This window comes from Ciona intestinalis, chromosome 7 (genome assembly GCF_000224145.3).
Source record: "Ciona intestinalis chromosome 7, KH, whole genome shotgun sequence".
Classification (NCBI taxonomy): Eukaryota; Metazoa; Chordata; class Ascidiacea; order Phlebobranchia; family Cionidae; genus Ciona; species Ciona intestinalis.
The window spans coordinates 1851240-1867784 of NC_020172.2; the positions used below are offsets into that span (position 1 = coordinate 1851240).

The 16545-nt window shown below is 35.1% G+C and overlaps 3 protein-coding genes across 3 annotated transcripts in view; all 3 read left to right on the forward strand.

Moving 5' to 3' along the window:
* s-themis-b (self-incompatibility-linked polycystic kidney disease protein-1B) overlaps positions 1 to 1735 on the forward strand; it is a gene marked incomplete at its 5' end in the record, with an annotated part of 36724 nt that extends 34989 nt beyond the window's left edge. The window contains 5 exon segments of the mRNA NM_001122970.1: positions 184 to 369; positions 487 to 749; positions 816 to 874; positions 1010 to 1230; positions 1372 to 1735. Coding sequence (NP_001116442.1) covers positions 184 to 369; positions 487 to 749; positions 816 to 874; positions 1010 to 1230; positions 1372 to 1492 — 850 coding nt within the window.
* Positions 1736 to 1977: 242 nt separating this feature from the next.
* Positions 1978 to 9310, forward strand: LOC100178563 (arachidonate 5-lipoxygenase-like). The gene is made up of 14 exons (XM_002123659.5): positions 1978 to 2119; positions 2301 to 2490; positions 2817 to 2948; positions 3590 to 3844; positions 4007 to 4100; positions 4538 to 4694; positions 5005 to 5262; positions 5651 to 5843; positions 5943 to 6023; positions 6484 to 6602; positions 7053 to 7172; positions 7635 to 7769; positions 8305 to 8403; positions 9002 to 9310. The coding sequence occupies exons 1-14, from the start codon at positions 2048 to 2050 to the stop codon at positions 9179 to 9181; spliced, it is 2085 nt and encodes a 694-aa protein (XP_002123695.1). The 5' UTR covers positions 1978 to 2047; the 3' UTR covers positions 9182 to 9310.
* A 3649-nt stretch (positions 9311 to 12959) lies between these two features.
* Positions 12960 to 16545, forward strand: part of LOC100180926 — a 13504-nt gene continuing 9918 nt past the window's right edge. Inside the window, exon 1 of the mRNA XM_009860650.3 lies at positions 12960 to 13366. Within this exon, the coding sequence (XP_009858952.1) occupies positions 13196 to 13366 (171 nt within the window). The 5' untranslated portion in view covers positions 12960 to 13195. The remainder of the gene's footprint in view (positions 13367 to 16545) is intronic.

Sequence of the window (16545 nt, forward strand, 5' to 3'; positions counted from 1 at the left end):
ATGCGTGCGGTTTCTAATTTCAATATTTAAATTAGTTCTTCACGAACCTTTAGTAGTTTGGTATGTACGTGTTACGAGAACGCTGTATGAACCAAAAAATGGTAGGCGAGTAGATAAAGTTTGGGAACCACTGGTATAGAAAATAAAATCAAAACATGAGTTTAATATCTTGTTCCATTATAGGTACGCATCGGATGTGATTGTGTACGTGTCCCTCATTTGCATATTAATCATGGTTTTCTATCACTTGGTGGAGATATCGAGCAGCATGAGAGAAATTGGTTTCAGATTTCTATGGAACTTGTGGAACTTATTTCACGTCTTTGTCCTTTTGTTATCGACAGCTGCAGTCGGTGTTTATTTAACTAGGTTTGTAATATTGACCAATATCTCATTATTCCTGTCACTTTATATTTGTACAATGTTGATTTCATATCTTGGTATCAACAAATATGTTCAATGATAACATTGTTGCTTCAAACACAGGGTAACATACACTGACATGGCGCTTAAAGCTTATGTGGACAAGATGCCCTCATTTGAACTCTTCCACGAAGCTGCATACTTTGATTATGTCACAAGGTGTCTATTATCATCGTGTGTTTTCCTCACAATGTTTTACACTGTGAAGATAATGCAAGGTCATCCAACCTTTGAACTCATGTACGCCACCATGCGACAGTCGAGCGGTGACTTGAAGGGGCATTCCGTTCTCATGTTTTTCTTATTTTGCGGCTTTTGTCATGTCGGTGAGCATCTTATTATATAACGAACTACCATCATATATAGTTTAACTGTATATATATATCCAACAGGTTTGATGTGGTTTGGTGACATCAAAGACTTCAGTACGTTAGTACGAACCATGCAATCGGTATGCAAAGTAATAAACATGATAATATTTCGATGACAATTCATTTTATTGTTAGGTGTCGTCGTGAAAACATTTCATCCTAAAATTCTTAAATTTAAAACAAACTTTAAGCTCTATTTTTGCCTTAATTTTCAGGTACTTGGTTTTTCGATGGAAGCCTTCACATCAAGTGACCTACTGATTCATCATCCTTTACTGGGAAGTCTCTTCCTCTTTGTATTTGTCGTCCTCTTTACCAAAGTCTTCGTCAACTTTTACGCCGTCATTCTCGAGAATTCTTTCCGCGAGTGTAAACTACTGATGCGTGACAACATTACTGATGATCACGTGCTTTCTTTCGGAAGAAAACAACTGAGGTGACGAATTTTGTTTCAAGAATTGTTTGTAATATGAAGTTTCTGCAAATTAATTTAGGTTTATTCTATTTATATAAGAACATGTTGCAGTTTTAAACTTTTTCTAAATTCGGACGAAATTAACTTTATCATTGTGTTTAGATCAATGTTTGCAATAAAAGAACAAAAGTTGAAGGAATTGAGTAACCCACAAGAAAGAAAGGAATACATTGATTTATTGGATAAGCAGACTGCTCAAAATAAGCGTCAAAATAAAAAATAAAACAACAATTTCACTCGATTGCTAAATGCAAAACCTGTTCTGTATGGGAAGCATTGCATCACACGCGTAAATGTTAATTAAGAAGCTAATAATTCTTCTTTTTAGCTTAGTAAAGCAGCTTTAATTAATTTTCACGTACATACCTATTTATATGATTCAGTTCCTGTGTTTGGTAACAAAGCTTCGGTTCGCAGTGTATTGTTTTCAGCTTCTTTATCAAACATTAATAAAGCAGCTTTAATTAATTTTCCTCGGAAGCGTGATGCATGGGCACGTACATACCTATTTATATGATTCAGTTCCTGTTTTTGGTAGCAAAGCTTCGGTTCGAAGTGTCATGTTTCAGCATTTTCATCGAGATAATTTACAAAACGTGTTTGGCGCCTCAGAGGTAAATATCATGGCCAGACTGCAGCAAAACCAGACGTGACAGACCAGACTTCACTTGCAGCAATTCTTAATATTTCAATTTTAAAATTACTTACTTTTATGCTATATCTTAATTTGCTAGTGTTGTGATTTACGTAGTATTTCATATAATTTTCTATTACCAACATGGGAAATCAAAGAAGTAGAGCATGCGATAATAACGAACAGGACACCGCCACCTACACCATTGTATTTAAGGTAAGATTTTAATAATTTCTTTGTTAATGCAATATTATTACCTTTTAATAAACATCATTATACTTAAAGTTTACCGTAAAGATTAGCGATGCCCCCTACATTTATAATGTACAATTAAATACTTCCATAAAAGCAAAGCTACTAAAAATGAAATTCTATTTTTATGCAACCCCCTTTTCAGACAAATGCTGAGTTTGTGGGCAGTGGTACTGACTCGACTGTCTCAATTGAGTTATTTGGTGAGGATGGAGCTGTTTCAACTGGTTCAGTTAAATTGGACCAAGAGTTTTACGACAACTTTGAACCTGGAAGGTTAGACACTTTCACCACTGAGCTCAAAGACGTTGGTTTGCCGCTTATTGTTCGAATAAGTAAGGGATTCAGTTTTAACAAAGTTGCATTTACTATCCTTAAGCCTAATGTTAAATCTGTTTTAAAATAATTATTATCAATTACATCATATGGTAGATTGAGGTAAGATTAGACGTTTTATTCTGCTTTCTCATCCCATTTGGTAGTAAACAAAATATTTACAGAATTATATAACGGTAACCCCGCGACTCTAAATGGGCGTTGTTATTGTTTAAAACTCAATTAGGCAATATAGGGTTTATTAAGGTGGTAACTGTGTCTCATCTTACCCCACAGTACTATGTTCGATAATGACACTTGATATTACAAATAACTTTTCTTCTAGAGTTAAAGCACGATACTGACGCAAAGGATAGTTTGCTCTGTGATTTTATAAAGGTGAGCGTAAACGATCAAGAAGCAACATTCCCAGTATGTGACTGGATTTACGACGAAATAGAAGTTACAAGGGGAGAAGGTGTGTATACGTTTCATCTTTATATATAAAGAAATATTGCAATATACACTTATTTTTATAAATCGAAATAGGTTTGTGACATTGTATATTGTTCATTTAACTTTAAACTATATGGTTGGTTTGTTGATTGTTTTTTCTTGCTGTTCCATGTTAAACTTTATACGCGTTTATTAAAATTCGCAAAGTTTGGTTTCTGCTTTGCGCTTGAGTTTTAATAATTGCTAGTACGTTTCTCGCTTCTTATAAGTGATTCGAGGCGTTTTTACTGAGGTCCACGTCCTGTGTTGCGCAACTGCTGTTCATTGTATACACTGTGTTATTTGTGATCACTCTGTGTTATTGTTGTTGGTAAAAGCGAGTTTTTAGTTGTTCACGCGTTTAACTTTTTGACATTTACGTAGAGGTTTTAATTTCAACAGTGAAATTTCTGTTAGTGGTTAGACGATTGGTCGTAAGTTTAAAACAAGTGTTTAATTGTATATTGTAAGATTTCAGACGATAGACAGGTTAAACTAAGTAGGTAATTGTTGGTTCCAACATTTACTTACGTTTTTAACAATAGGTTTTAAATTATTGGTTTTTCTTGCTGAATTGTGACATTTGACATCTATTAAAGTTTTTCACGGGTTGTTTATCCACAGCGATCCTCCCGCAGAAAGTTAAAAACATCCATCTGTCGTCTATGATCGAACGAGAACTAAAAAAGGCTGATGCAAAGTTTTCGTGGATTCCCCGGCCTACAGAAAACGACATTGGTTGGGGATTTCCTAGATATGTTAATGCTGTTACTTACAAGGATCTTCCCGATGTATTTCAAAGAACGAAGATTCGCCAGTTGGCACAGACCACCAACAAATTGGAAAGTGGAATTCACCTTATGTTAAAGCAACTCGAAAGTAAGTAAGAGAAGGGTATAAGGCCACAGAAGAACTTCATCATATACGCTCTGTAACTTAACTGTGAGCTTTATTTCACTTAAAATCGCAATGGATTTATGTTTTCCCTCTAAATTTTAACACGTAACACCTAAATTTACTGCGATACAACTTTGTTTCAAGGTACTGCATGCCCACTGGAAAACCTCGAGTCTTTTCATTACTTGTACGAACGAGAGGCAGTCGAGGTTGCGAATGATCGAAGCTACATTTCGGAGTAAGATTTCTCTTTATAGTACTGGGGGGCTAGATTGGATACCTTTAACACATATTAATACCTAATATTTTCTAAGCGTGTTTTAAACATTACTGTACCAACGCTCTTCAAAATCGTAATGCCTCAGTTATTTTTTTTCTTTGTTTACTGCGAAATGGGATAAGAAAAAATATTAACATGCACCATCCTAGCCTGACCTATACCTTTTTTAATTATCAACACACAAGTTATGGCACCTTAAGGACGTAGTTTTGCCGGTGTACAGATAGTTCTTATTAAGTCAAACCTACAATACCATTTTCCACTTAAAACCACAATGTTTATGAGGTTTCTTCAATTATTTCTTTCTGTAATGTAACTTCTTGCACCCGCGATCTGAAATGGCTGTATTATTAGTATCCATGTAAAGTGTGAATTAACAATCTTTTGTTAATTAGTTGGGACACAGATGAAGGAATGGGAAGACAAGTTCTTAACGGCATCAGTCCTTTGGTTCTACAAAAGTGTTCCAAATTGCCGAATAACTTAAACGTTACAAACAGCGACGTTCTGTCATCACTCGCACCGGGGACCACCCTTGAAACAAATATGGCGGTACATATACTTTTTATAATGAAAATACATATTTTGGGGATTTTTCCTTGAATATATTAAATCTGCCTAATGTAATATGCACACACGCACGTGCAATTTCAGTGGTAAAGATGGGACGCCCTTTCATTCTATTTCCTCATCCCATTTGGTTGTAAACAAAGAACATTCAAACAACTGTTAAATGTGTTCTCACGACTGCCATAGACCGGTGTTAATTGTTTACAACATGATCAGAATATTTGGATTTAGTGTACTAAAGGTGTCCTATCTTACCCCACAGTACTATATATTCATACTGCTTGTTTTAAAGGCGGGGAAGATATACATCAGCGATTACAGTGAAATGCTAGAAGGCGCGATACGTAACATCGATCCAGCAACGAAGCTACCTTTACACTGCGCAAACTCAATCGCGCTCTTCTATTCCAAACCCAACGAGAAGTTTGTCCCAATTGCAATACAGTTGGTGCCCGGCGATCGAAACTATTTGTTCACCCCTTCTTCTGCAGAACATGATTGGTTGTTGGCGAAGATGTATTATCGCTGCTCTCAAGCAAATGCACATGAGGTACGTTTTAGTATATTAAAAGAAACGCATTTAAACACGCTATATTCATGTTCCCATACTAAACGTTAGAGCATATTATAGTACTGTTGAGTAAGATGGGTTACCGTTAGCACCTAAATCACAAATTTTATTTTGTTGACAGTTATTTGAAAAAATACCAACACATTTTGAAAGTCGCGACAATGCGATTATTTAATTAGTTATATATATTCTTTGTTTACTACCAATGGGAAAAAGTAAAAAAAAGGTTAAAACGTGACCCATTTCACCCCCTCCTATATTTAACAAACTTGAAAGAAACGTTGTTTGTTAGATGCTACTGTTTATGTTTGGTCATGATTACTTATTACAGTAAAAGCAAAATGTAACTATTTAACCTTTAATACAGTGGTTGTTCCATTACTCCAACACGCACAGCGTTAGCGGCACAGGAGGTACCGCGCTGTATAAGTATTTCCCCAAGTGCCACCCAGTGTTTAAGTTACTGCAACCACACTTACGAACTGTGGAAGCAATCAACACTGATGCGAGAGCTACCCTACTACCCGAAGGATCGAGCACAAATAAATCAATGGCTATTTGTAAGTTGTGTTTTAAAGGGTGCAATTGCAAGTTTTACATTAACACCCGTGTCTTATTTAAAGTTTAAAATCAATATCAACAAAATATTTTTGTTTTAGCTGCAACTTCACTTGCAAGAAAGGCTTACAAAACTTTCCACCATAATGACATTGTGATTCCAAAACTTCTGAAGAAGCAAGGTAAAGTTTATTATAGTGGGTAGGGTAAGATGAGACATTTTCATTTTCTTTTTTTGTACCGGTTGGTAACAAACAAAACATATCTACAGAATCATATAACTGTAATCCCGCGATTTTAAAAGAGCGTTGTTACTTTTTAAGAACAAGTTTAAAAGATATGAGATATATAGTACGGTAGGGGAAGATAGGACACCTGATTATTCTATTTTCTCCTCTAGTTTGGTAGTAAACAAGGAACATTCAAAGAATTATAAAACCGTATCCTCACAACTCCCATAGACCGTCGTTAATTGTTTAAAACACGATCAGGATATTTGGATATTATGTGCTAAAGCTGTCCCATCTCCCCCCACTCTACTATAAGTGCTGTTACATTTTCTCCTAAGCCACCTACTATATCATGTTCATTGATATGCTGGCCATGAATGTAGTTATACAACAATTGATTTAATGTATGCAGGTACCGACGATCCCGAACTATTACCAGGATATTATTACAGAGACGATGCGATTGCTCATTGGAAGATTATGGAAAAGTATATACGCAGTGTGTTAAGCTTCTACTACAAATCGGGAGAGGTATATACATTTAAATAGGATTTATTCCCGTAACCTATAACGGCAAGACTGACAGCAAATTTGCACTTTCTAACTGTTAAAACACACACGCTACGAAAAAAGGTTTGTACACGAATAAAAATACTGCTGCGTGGTATCAGCAAATCATAGACGAAAACAAGTGTGTTTAAATAATAATAATCACGATTCGGGGTATAGTAGTGTTGGGGAGATGGGACACCTTTAGCACATATTATTTAAATATCTTGATCGCGTTTTAAACAATTAACAACGGTCTATAGAACTCGTAAGGATAATGATCTATATAGTTCTTTAAATGATCTTTATTTACTACCAAATGCGTCGAGAAAATAAAATAAAAAGGTGTCCCATCTTCCCCCAGACTACTATATGTTTATTTCCAATAATACACAATGTTCTAACTTATACAAATATGTTGTTATATTAAAGGACATCATATCCGACTTCTGCCTACAAACGTGGGCCCAAGGCAGTGTAACAGAGGGCATTGCATGGCAGGATAATAATCCACGAGGATTTAAATCTCACATTTTATCGCTGGACGAATTGGTTGGTATAAAGTAGTAGTTTGTAACGTTTGTCCATAACTTCATATTTCGTTAAGGATGTATTATATATAGGCTGTAAGCTTAAACATTATATCTAAGTAGGATGAAAGATATTGGGACAATTTAAACACATAATCTCCACATTGTCTTACATTACACCCACGTCCCACTTTGCCGCAACGTGCTATAGTACAGCGGGGGAAGATGGGACACCTTTTCATACTATTTTCTTGTCCCATTTGGTGGTAAGCAAAGAACATTTAAGGAATTATAAAACGGTATTTCTACAAATTCCATAAAACGTTGTTAATTGTTTAAAACACAATCGGGATACTTTGATATTATGTTTTAAAGGTGCCCCATCCTCTAAACAGGTCAGTATTTTTAAACCCAAGGTATCTTAAATCCCACGTTTAAATCCCATACATATGGGCCATTACCTACCGTGTTATTTATATATTAGGTTGAAGCATGCACTACTATTATGTTCACGAGTTCTGTCCAACACGCTGCAGTCAACTTTGGACAGTTTGAAACTTACAAGTATATTCCTAACTCCCCTTTCTCCATGAGGTTACCTCCACATAAAGTTGGAGAGGTGAGCTAGGTTTTCATATCATTGATGTCCGCATTAGCTCTATCAATGATGTTGCATATGGGGTTGGGTTAAGATGAATGTTTTCATTCTTATTTATTAAGTATTGGGTAAATAAGGACTATTTTTACAGAATGACAAAACCGTATGCTTACGACTCTTAGGGGCGTTGTTAAATGTTAAAAACACGCTAAGAAAAGATTGGATATTATGTGTAGTATCCTTCTTACCCAACAGTACTCTACTTCGAATAATATGCTACAGGCGTGTGCGTTTATACATTTTCCTCATTAACACCATGTCGGCCTATATTTACTATTATTCTATGTGCCAGGTTAAAAAATATACACCCCTTTTTTAAAACCATCTTAAAATCCCTGTAACTTTACTTAAATCTATCAAGCGTATAGTTTTAACTTTTTGTCTTGTATAACCTATTTAATCTCTTCATAGCATTTAATGAATTGTCGAATATAAGTAAATTTCAAGTCAATACTTGTTTACTTCTTTCTCTGTATTCCTTTCATTTGTTCCATAGGGATCCATGGCTAGAATCATGAATTCCCTTCCCGATAATGGAATATCAAACCGAAGTATTGCAGTTTCATACACTCTTTCACAATATGCACCGAATGAGGTAAATTTTAAATATTTTTACTTGTAAACATTTTGTGACAAGAAATACGGCAATCGTTATAATTATTCGGGTGTTTCATACTTCTTGTGATTCACTTAGCAATTACCACGTGTGTAACTGTGTAAAAATATTTTTACGCGTATTTATACCGTATGGTTGACAATTTAGACAACTTATTAGTGACCCCTAGGTTGAGATAACTTTCGCTAAGTGTCTTTCGAAAGAACACAATGAATGAATGAATGATTTTTTTCATTTTTTTATGTATGTCCGATAATTTGGACAACCCATTATAGTGACCACTTGGTTGGAGCAACTGCCGTTAAGTGTCTTGCCCAGGGACGCATACGCCCACAATGGTAGCAACGACGAGCCTTAAACCCATTACCTCTGGGTTACAGGCAGGCGCACTCGAAACCAACAACTTTGTTTATCTTGTTTCCTTTGTAGAGTGCGTGTCAGCGATGATCCATGATAATTATTTTCTATACTGATTTATTAACACTGTTTTATAAAACCTGCATCTTAGAGAGGGTATGGCCAGCTCTTAAGTTTTTTTAATACATGTTTTTGAATATGTATTTATATTTTGTTAAAGGTTTACCTGGGAGAGTTTCCTGATCGACTTTTCGTAGAAACTGAGATTGAAGAAATCCAAGAAGAATACAGGAAAGATCTACAAGAATTGGGCAAGAAGATAGAGAAACGAAACAAAGACCTTCAACACAAGTATACGTATTTACATCCGAAAAATATTCCCAACAGTATTGCAATATAGACGACCTTATTCTAAAACGTGTATGGATGTCAAAACGTACCCCGTCATACAGATGTAAAAATGTACCCAGTCATAATAGATAAAAATGTACCCAGTCATACAGATGTAAAAATGTCCTCAGTCATAATATTATTTTTATATTTTACTGCTGAAGTATTCGTAGAAAGTGTTGTATAGTATAGGCTACTGGTGAGTAAGATGATACGGTTGAATATATCTATAAATATGCTTTATGTATTAAAAAATTGGTAATATAAAATAGAATAAAAACAAAAAAAGAACATCTTACTTCTATACTATGGTATATTCGGTGTAAAAATACGTAATTATATATACGCTGGAAAAGTTACTGTATATACTGATGTATAATAAACATATATATAATAGCGACAGTACTCATCATTTAACGGTTATCATTTCTTTATAAAAAAGAATAATTTTTCTTGAGATGAATGTATAGGAAAAATTCGTCTCCCCTTCACCCCTGAACAAGCATCGCCTCTAATAAGCGCCACCGAAATAGAATTTTTTATGTTGTCGTTTTGTGATGTCTACTGACGACCTGCCTCTATGGTGAATTACCATCCAGTAATTATACTATCACCTCTTACAATTAGAAGTAAGATTTTTGACGTTTAGATGTGGTTTTTGTTGTCACGGTTCATGGTGTATCAGAGCAGAACTTCCAGCTTGTAAAAACTAACCATCGCTAGTAAGTTGCGCTAATTTTATAACCGCGTGCTAAGAGTATATGAGCGATATTGCGATCAGCGGACCGCGACCACTTTGTTTTAAGGGCCGTGGAATGTGAGAGCGAAAATTTGAGGGTTTCTGTTTTCGCCTGACTACGCTAAAGACTGTTGGTTTCTCGCAGCGAAAAACATCGAATTTTTAGAAAAAAAAGGACACATACACTTGCTAATCTTTTATTAACTGCGTCACACTCCGATACGCCCGACTAGCTAGCTAATTGCAACATGCTGATAGTAAACTATATGAGTTCACAAATATTTCGAATTAAAACATAATTTAAAGATAGTTTTTTAAATTAATAATAATAATAATTAGCAAATATATCTTTTACTTTTTTATTATATCATTTAGATTTTGAAAAAACACAAAAGTAATGTTTTAAAATTAAAAAAAAAACTCAACAAACTTATGGAGAAAAATCTGAAGCTGACGCTTCAAATCTTAAAAATCGTTTAACGTCTTCGCGTTAATCCTCTCGCATCAACAACCCAGCTTAAGTTTTCATCCAGTCAGGAATAAACACCTCTAATTCTTTCTGGTGGTTGCTCATGTTATGCCAAAATCTGTCCACGAAATTACCCCAACATGCTGGTGACGTCAATGAATATGTGCATTGGTCACGCATCAGTGACTTGGGACAAACAAAAATAACCATGACTCTACTTTGGATATGATTCGGTGAAGAACACAAGGACTTGTTTACAAAAAAAATGTGATCACGTTTGGGTTTAGTTTCATAACGGATCTGTAACACGAGAAGAGCGAATATTCAAACTTCCATTTTAGCGTTTTGTGTCTTTTTCTAACATAATCCAGATGTTCATTTTTGAGGTTGATGCGCATGTGCGTGACTTTCCCAGCATTCTGGCCACGCACATCACAACGCTGTAGCTCATGCGGGTGACGTGGAAAATCTCGCAGCGGTATATACGTAATCTATCTTTGCTTGTGCTTTTTAGATGCAAAATTGCGCAAGACCTTCAGGTTTGCTTTTCGTGTTCACCCGTTGCAAGTGGCCAGCCGAGCGAGACCGGTTTCTCCTCGGGAGACGGTGATGGCTGACAAACAAGGCCTTGCTATACAGAAACACTTTCTCTCTCAGCAGTGCAGCGATGGCGAAACTGCAGTACGTGACGGTTACACCCAACTTTTTTGTAAGTCCTCCTTTCTCTGTGTCCTTTTCGAGAGTAACCCGACATGGGCTTCGAAGCCGCTTCTGGTGTCGCCACAACAGTCATCGGAAGACGTAACCATATTTACCAGATTTATACGAAGCTAAAATCAGTCACCGAGAGCTTAATGTTCGTATAGCTTGCAGCAGAATAGGTCTGGTCTACTTCATTCATAGATAGGTCTGGCCAAAGAAAATTCCGCATCGAAATTAAATAAAGATTAAAATACGATGCGACTATTAAAAAAGTCCTAGTAATACAATGTATAATAGACGGTAACCTATATGGAGTGACAAGCAGTTAATTCTAAATTTGTATAATTCGCTCATTAGTAAACTTGCAGCTTACATCGGTTTCCGATGTTTCTGCAGAGAAAGGTCTGTTCTCCACAAGGTTAAATTATGTGAAGCTCGCATTGTTTTTGACTCGAGATAATTAAAGCTTTGTTTTCTTTATTAAGTAGCGTTGCTTTAACAAGCATGGCCAAATTTAGAAGCAATTTATGAAAGAAGCGTTTCAATAATTAAAAAACATACTGTAAGAAAAATTATCCTACGATAAGGAACAGAAGGTTGTTGTCAGTAGCGTTATACAGGCAGTTACTAAAGTCTCCTGAGTCTAGACATGTATGTATAGTAGGGTTGGGGAAGACGAGACATCTTTTCATTCTATTTTCTCGTCCCAGTTGGTAGTAAACAAATATTGTTTAAAGAATTATAAAACCGCATCCTCATGACCCCCATAAACCGTTGTTAATTGTTTAAAACACGATCAGGATATTTGGATCTTATGCGCTAAAGTTGTTCCATTTTCCCACCCTACTATAAGCCTATTGTATATATACCTTTTTAATACCCTGTGAATATACATTATATATTATATATATATATATACATATTTAATACCCTGTGAATATGCGTTATTTAATGATAAGTTTTATTTAAATAATATAGCGCATTTTAAATTTAGACACTTTCAAAGTTACACAAAAATTAGAATCCATAAATTATTTTGTCCACTGTCTTTTCTAAATCACTGCCTATCGCGTATATACATAATTACGTTAAATTAGGCGACAGCGGACGCTTAATTTTTACGCGCCCTTCGCCACGTGTTATCAGTAGAACACGTTAACAGCAACAGCACTTTTTCAATATCAGATTACTTGATAATTTTGTTTTGTGCACACTTAAACGCAAGCAACCCGGTGGTCTTATACTTGTTTCGAAGGTTTATAAAACAAACAGTGTTTTGATGTAAAGCGAGGTTAAACAACGAGACAGTAAAAGCATCCAACTTACAAAGCGGTTACTTATTGAAACACGTTTTTGTATGCTGTTTTCTGTATTGATGGTTTATATGGAATGTAACGTACATGAAAATAGAAAACTACCGAGTATTCAAACAGTTTGAGTAGCATCAATTATTTTATTTATTTCGGACGGCCGAATTGCAGTTCTTGAAATAGTCTATATTGTCGAGTCCAGTATAAGGGTATTCACGCGAGGATTCTTCAGCATTACGTCAGCTTCGTCGCGGTATAGTAAGGAGAGGCATTGATCAAAATTAGATGACGCATGTTTGGACGGCTCCCGGCCACTCCACTAGAAATGCGATATCAGGATTTAAGGTTGAACGGCAGAGGTTCGCCGTAAACATAGAGAGCTGCGAGTTTTTGTTTGGGGTTAAATATTATTATCATCTTAGTTTACACAGAAAGCAATGTGACGTTGTCGAGACAAAAGTGAAACAGAAGTGTTGAATGTCACACAGCAAAATACCTCAAATAAAGTTCGGTTTCAAACCTTGACCTCAACCGTTTAAATCTTTCGTATATTTTGCATCTACATAACTTGTGTTTATTTACATTTCAGTATATCTGTTTATCTTCGAGCTAAGGTTTATAGTTTTATCTGCTCCACCTGCTGTCAAGTTACAGTTATTGTAAAGTCCATTTGTGTGTTTCCGTATAGTCGTAAAACAACTTTGGATTTATCACAGTGGGACCATACATTACACACGAACAAACAAACACAAAACGTGCTTCCATATTGCTATCGCCCTTATTTATGATGTGCTGGAGAAAATTATGAGCAACAGTCGCACGCAAAGGGACTACATTGGCTTACTCAGTTCGAGCTGGACATTCAACCTGATTCTCCAGACCACCCTGCTCCTGTCCATCGCCAATGCGACGCATTTCCGCGGAGGCACAGCTTGGTGGCAACCGTCACCCGACTTCTCTGAAGACTTAAAACAGGTGAGGTTTACAAAGCAAAAATAATGTTACCGTTATTTTGTTTGCGGTTTTATTCGTTATTTTTTGAGTAATAATACATGATAGTGCCTCATGAGACTTAGTGGCTGTTTTGCCAACAATATATCCTTGCGAAAGATGTAGGCTATTTACTTTATTTAAAGTATAGCATCATAATTTAAAACAACTCCAACATTTAGTGTATTTTTACGGAAAGTTTTTTGGTGTTTTAAAACAAGTGCTATACGACAAAAAAAATTTCCGTATATTTTAATATAAGCGGTTTATATGTGTTTCTTTTTATTTAATTATTTTGTAAAGAGCGATTCATTGAAGAAATGATTTATCGAGTTTGAAAGTTTTTGTTTTCTGTAATGGTCGAAAGAATCTGTTTTAAAAGAACCAAAATATTGTAAAGAAAGGTGATGTAGAAAAGATCGTGAATATAAAATGCCTTGTTAGCGCGAGTTTACTTATCATTATTATTTATGTGTTGGTTGAAAAACTCGGTACGCCTCGGTGTGTAAATGGAACCAATATTTATGTAAATAGGAAATCTTGGTTTCCTATTTACATAAACAACATTATAGTGAACACGAGTTACTCATTGAGTGAAACCAGGGTTGTAAAATGGAAGATTGGGAATGACAAAAGTCTACCCTGTTTTTTAGAATATAACCAATTAAGAAGGTTGGCTTTAAGAAGACTATTGGTGGATTCGCTTCTTTCTTATGACTGTGCTTTTTTGTATTGTGTAAAGAGCTGCGTATTGTTATTACGCAAAGAACGCATTTAAATACGCATTTTAGTAAAGTATGAAAATGTTTTACTATAGTTGTAGAGTCGGGTAGTATCCCACGACTATCATAGACTATTGTTAGTTGTTGAAATCAGGATCAGGATGTTTAGATATATTGTGTGTTAAAGATGTCCCTTCTCCCCCGCCACCCTATTATATATATATATATATATATATAAATACTGTATTGCAACTTACTAAAATATTTTCACTCCAAGAATTGTGGTTTTTGACACAAACACCACATAGTCACGTATCTTGCTATGTTTAATGAACCAGTCGATATAATTAGTCAAAAACATTTTTGCGGTCAATTTGCGCAATTCTCGCATCAGAGTAGTTTCCCCAACTTGCCGAAAATCGGTCACTTGTTGAAAGTAAAGCTGTAACTCTGAACTACTTTGCTTGTTGGCAGTAGACCGAGCTGCATGCTGTGGTAACTGCGTAACAATGATGTGCTGTGCTACTGAATCGAATCAGCGATGCGATAAGGTGGCAAAAATGTCCTTTGTATTGTTAAAATATATATTTGGGTTAAAGGATCAGGTGTGGCCTAAATCTCAGACCCCCTGACTTGAACTATGTATAATAGAATGAACTTAAAATAATAATAAACATGTATAAACGCATGCACCAAACGCAATGAACATAATCTTCATAAGTTTTTTCATCCAACCGTTACTTCCCTAAAGTGATCTCAGTTCAAGGTTAAGGTCGTCTTACCGACTCCATCGTTCTTCGAAACCGAGCTGACAAGTTATTATGACGTAAGCGGAAAGTTTTAAAAGCTGTTATGCGCCCCATTAATCAAGACACCCGCGTTTGGAAAATATTTTATCAATAAACATCGTTGTTCGGTGTGAGCTCTAACATAAACACACCATTACCACAACTTCAGCAAACACGTAGGGCTGTGGTAAGAGTTGTTTACAGAACTTTTCGTCCCTAATGATGTCTCTGTTTATCAGCAAGGGGTTTTCAGTAATTATTTGATGCGGACACACCCGAAGAGATAAGGAGTAAAACACAAAGGTGACTTTATTCAATCTAGAGATGATTAACATTTTTGACGGGTTTATCAATCTTCCAAATTAACGTTACAAACCAATGTGTCAGAATGAACAATTTTGTTGATTTTTTTATGAACAAGATCTGTTGACACACAATAACAGGCTGAAGAAAATTGTATTACCATACTTTTATTAATTGACAACATTTAAAAAAAAATATATTTTAACCACACCAGGGGCGCTTTTGTTGGCACATTACTATTTTAGCAATTCGCAAATCGGCTGATTAAATTTGAATACTTCAAATTCTTGATAATTTTGATTTATAAATGAACACAATATTAGAAATACATGCAAATATCGCGAAATTATAATAACTAAAAATTTGTTTATATATCCTTACAACAAATTTGGTTTTGCCACACGTATACTGATGCACTGTGAGTATGCTACTTTTCATATTATATTAGTACATTATATTAAAAATACCCATGATATAAATCATTGAATTACACAAAAACATTCAATGTTTGGCAATAAATGTTTGCAGAACGGCGGGGTAAAGTGGGACACAGTTAAAAGTTTTTGATATTAATATTGTTACGCAACTCGTGTGTAGTATATACAACAAATTTAACCGGCTGTGATAGTTTCTTCACTTTATAAACTTTACTGCATTAATGTGCCTATTTACCCAATTTTAAGCCAAATTGACCCGGGAAATATTTTTAATGTGCATATTTCTTTTTTTCACAACTCTAATTTTATTACTAAATTTTCCATTCTCGATTAATGGTTTAAAAAATTATAAAATTTCCGTTGTTTCAATATTATTCGGGAAGCATTTAAAATTGGCACTTTACTATTACGCATGTTTTCACTCATTAAAATAATACTGTTTCTACTTAAAACTTGGAATATTAATAAATTAAAGTAGTAATAGGCTTTAATGCGCGCTTTATAGTTGTGAGAATGCTGTCCATGAATCCTGGAACATTTTTTGTCTATAATGAAATAAGGGCCCGTAAAAAGTACTTTAAAAAGTGTCCGACTTTATACCCCGTATCCCATTTTACCCCCTATCATATAATATCTCACGTGTACGTACCTCATTTCGATTTGCAATATTTATACTTTTTATTAGCTTTGCAACTTTGTTTGCTCATTAAAACTTGTAATGTAAATATATTTATAAGGTAAACCATGTTTATTGATATATAATATATATAATAGGATGGGGGAAAATGGGACACCTTTAGCACAAAATATCTAAATATCCTGATTGTGTTTTAAACAATTAACAACGGTCTATGGGAGTCGTGAAGATACGGTTTCATAATTCTTTGAATGTTCTTTGTTTACTACTAATTAGG

Excerpts from the sequence above, each read along its gene's own strand:
- LOC100178563 (XM_002123659.5), top strand. The coding sequence starts at position 2,048 with ATGGGAAATCAAAGAAGTAGAGCATGCGATAATAACGAACAGGACACC. Across the intron at positions 2,491-2,816 it reads GCCGCTTATTGTTCGAATAA|AGTTAAAGCACGATACTGAC; the intron begins GTAAGGGATTCA and ends CTTTTCTTCTAG. Across the intron at positions 5,844-5,942 it reads AAATAAATCAATGGCTATTT|CTGCAACTTCACTTGCAAGA; the intron begins GTAAGTTGTGTT and ends TTTTTGTTTTAG.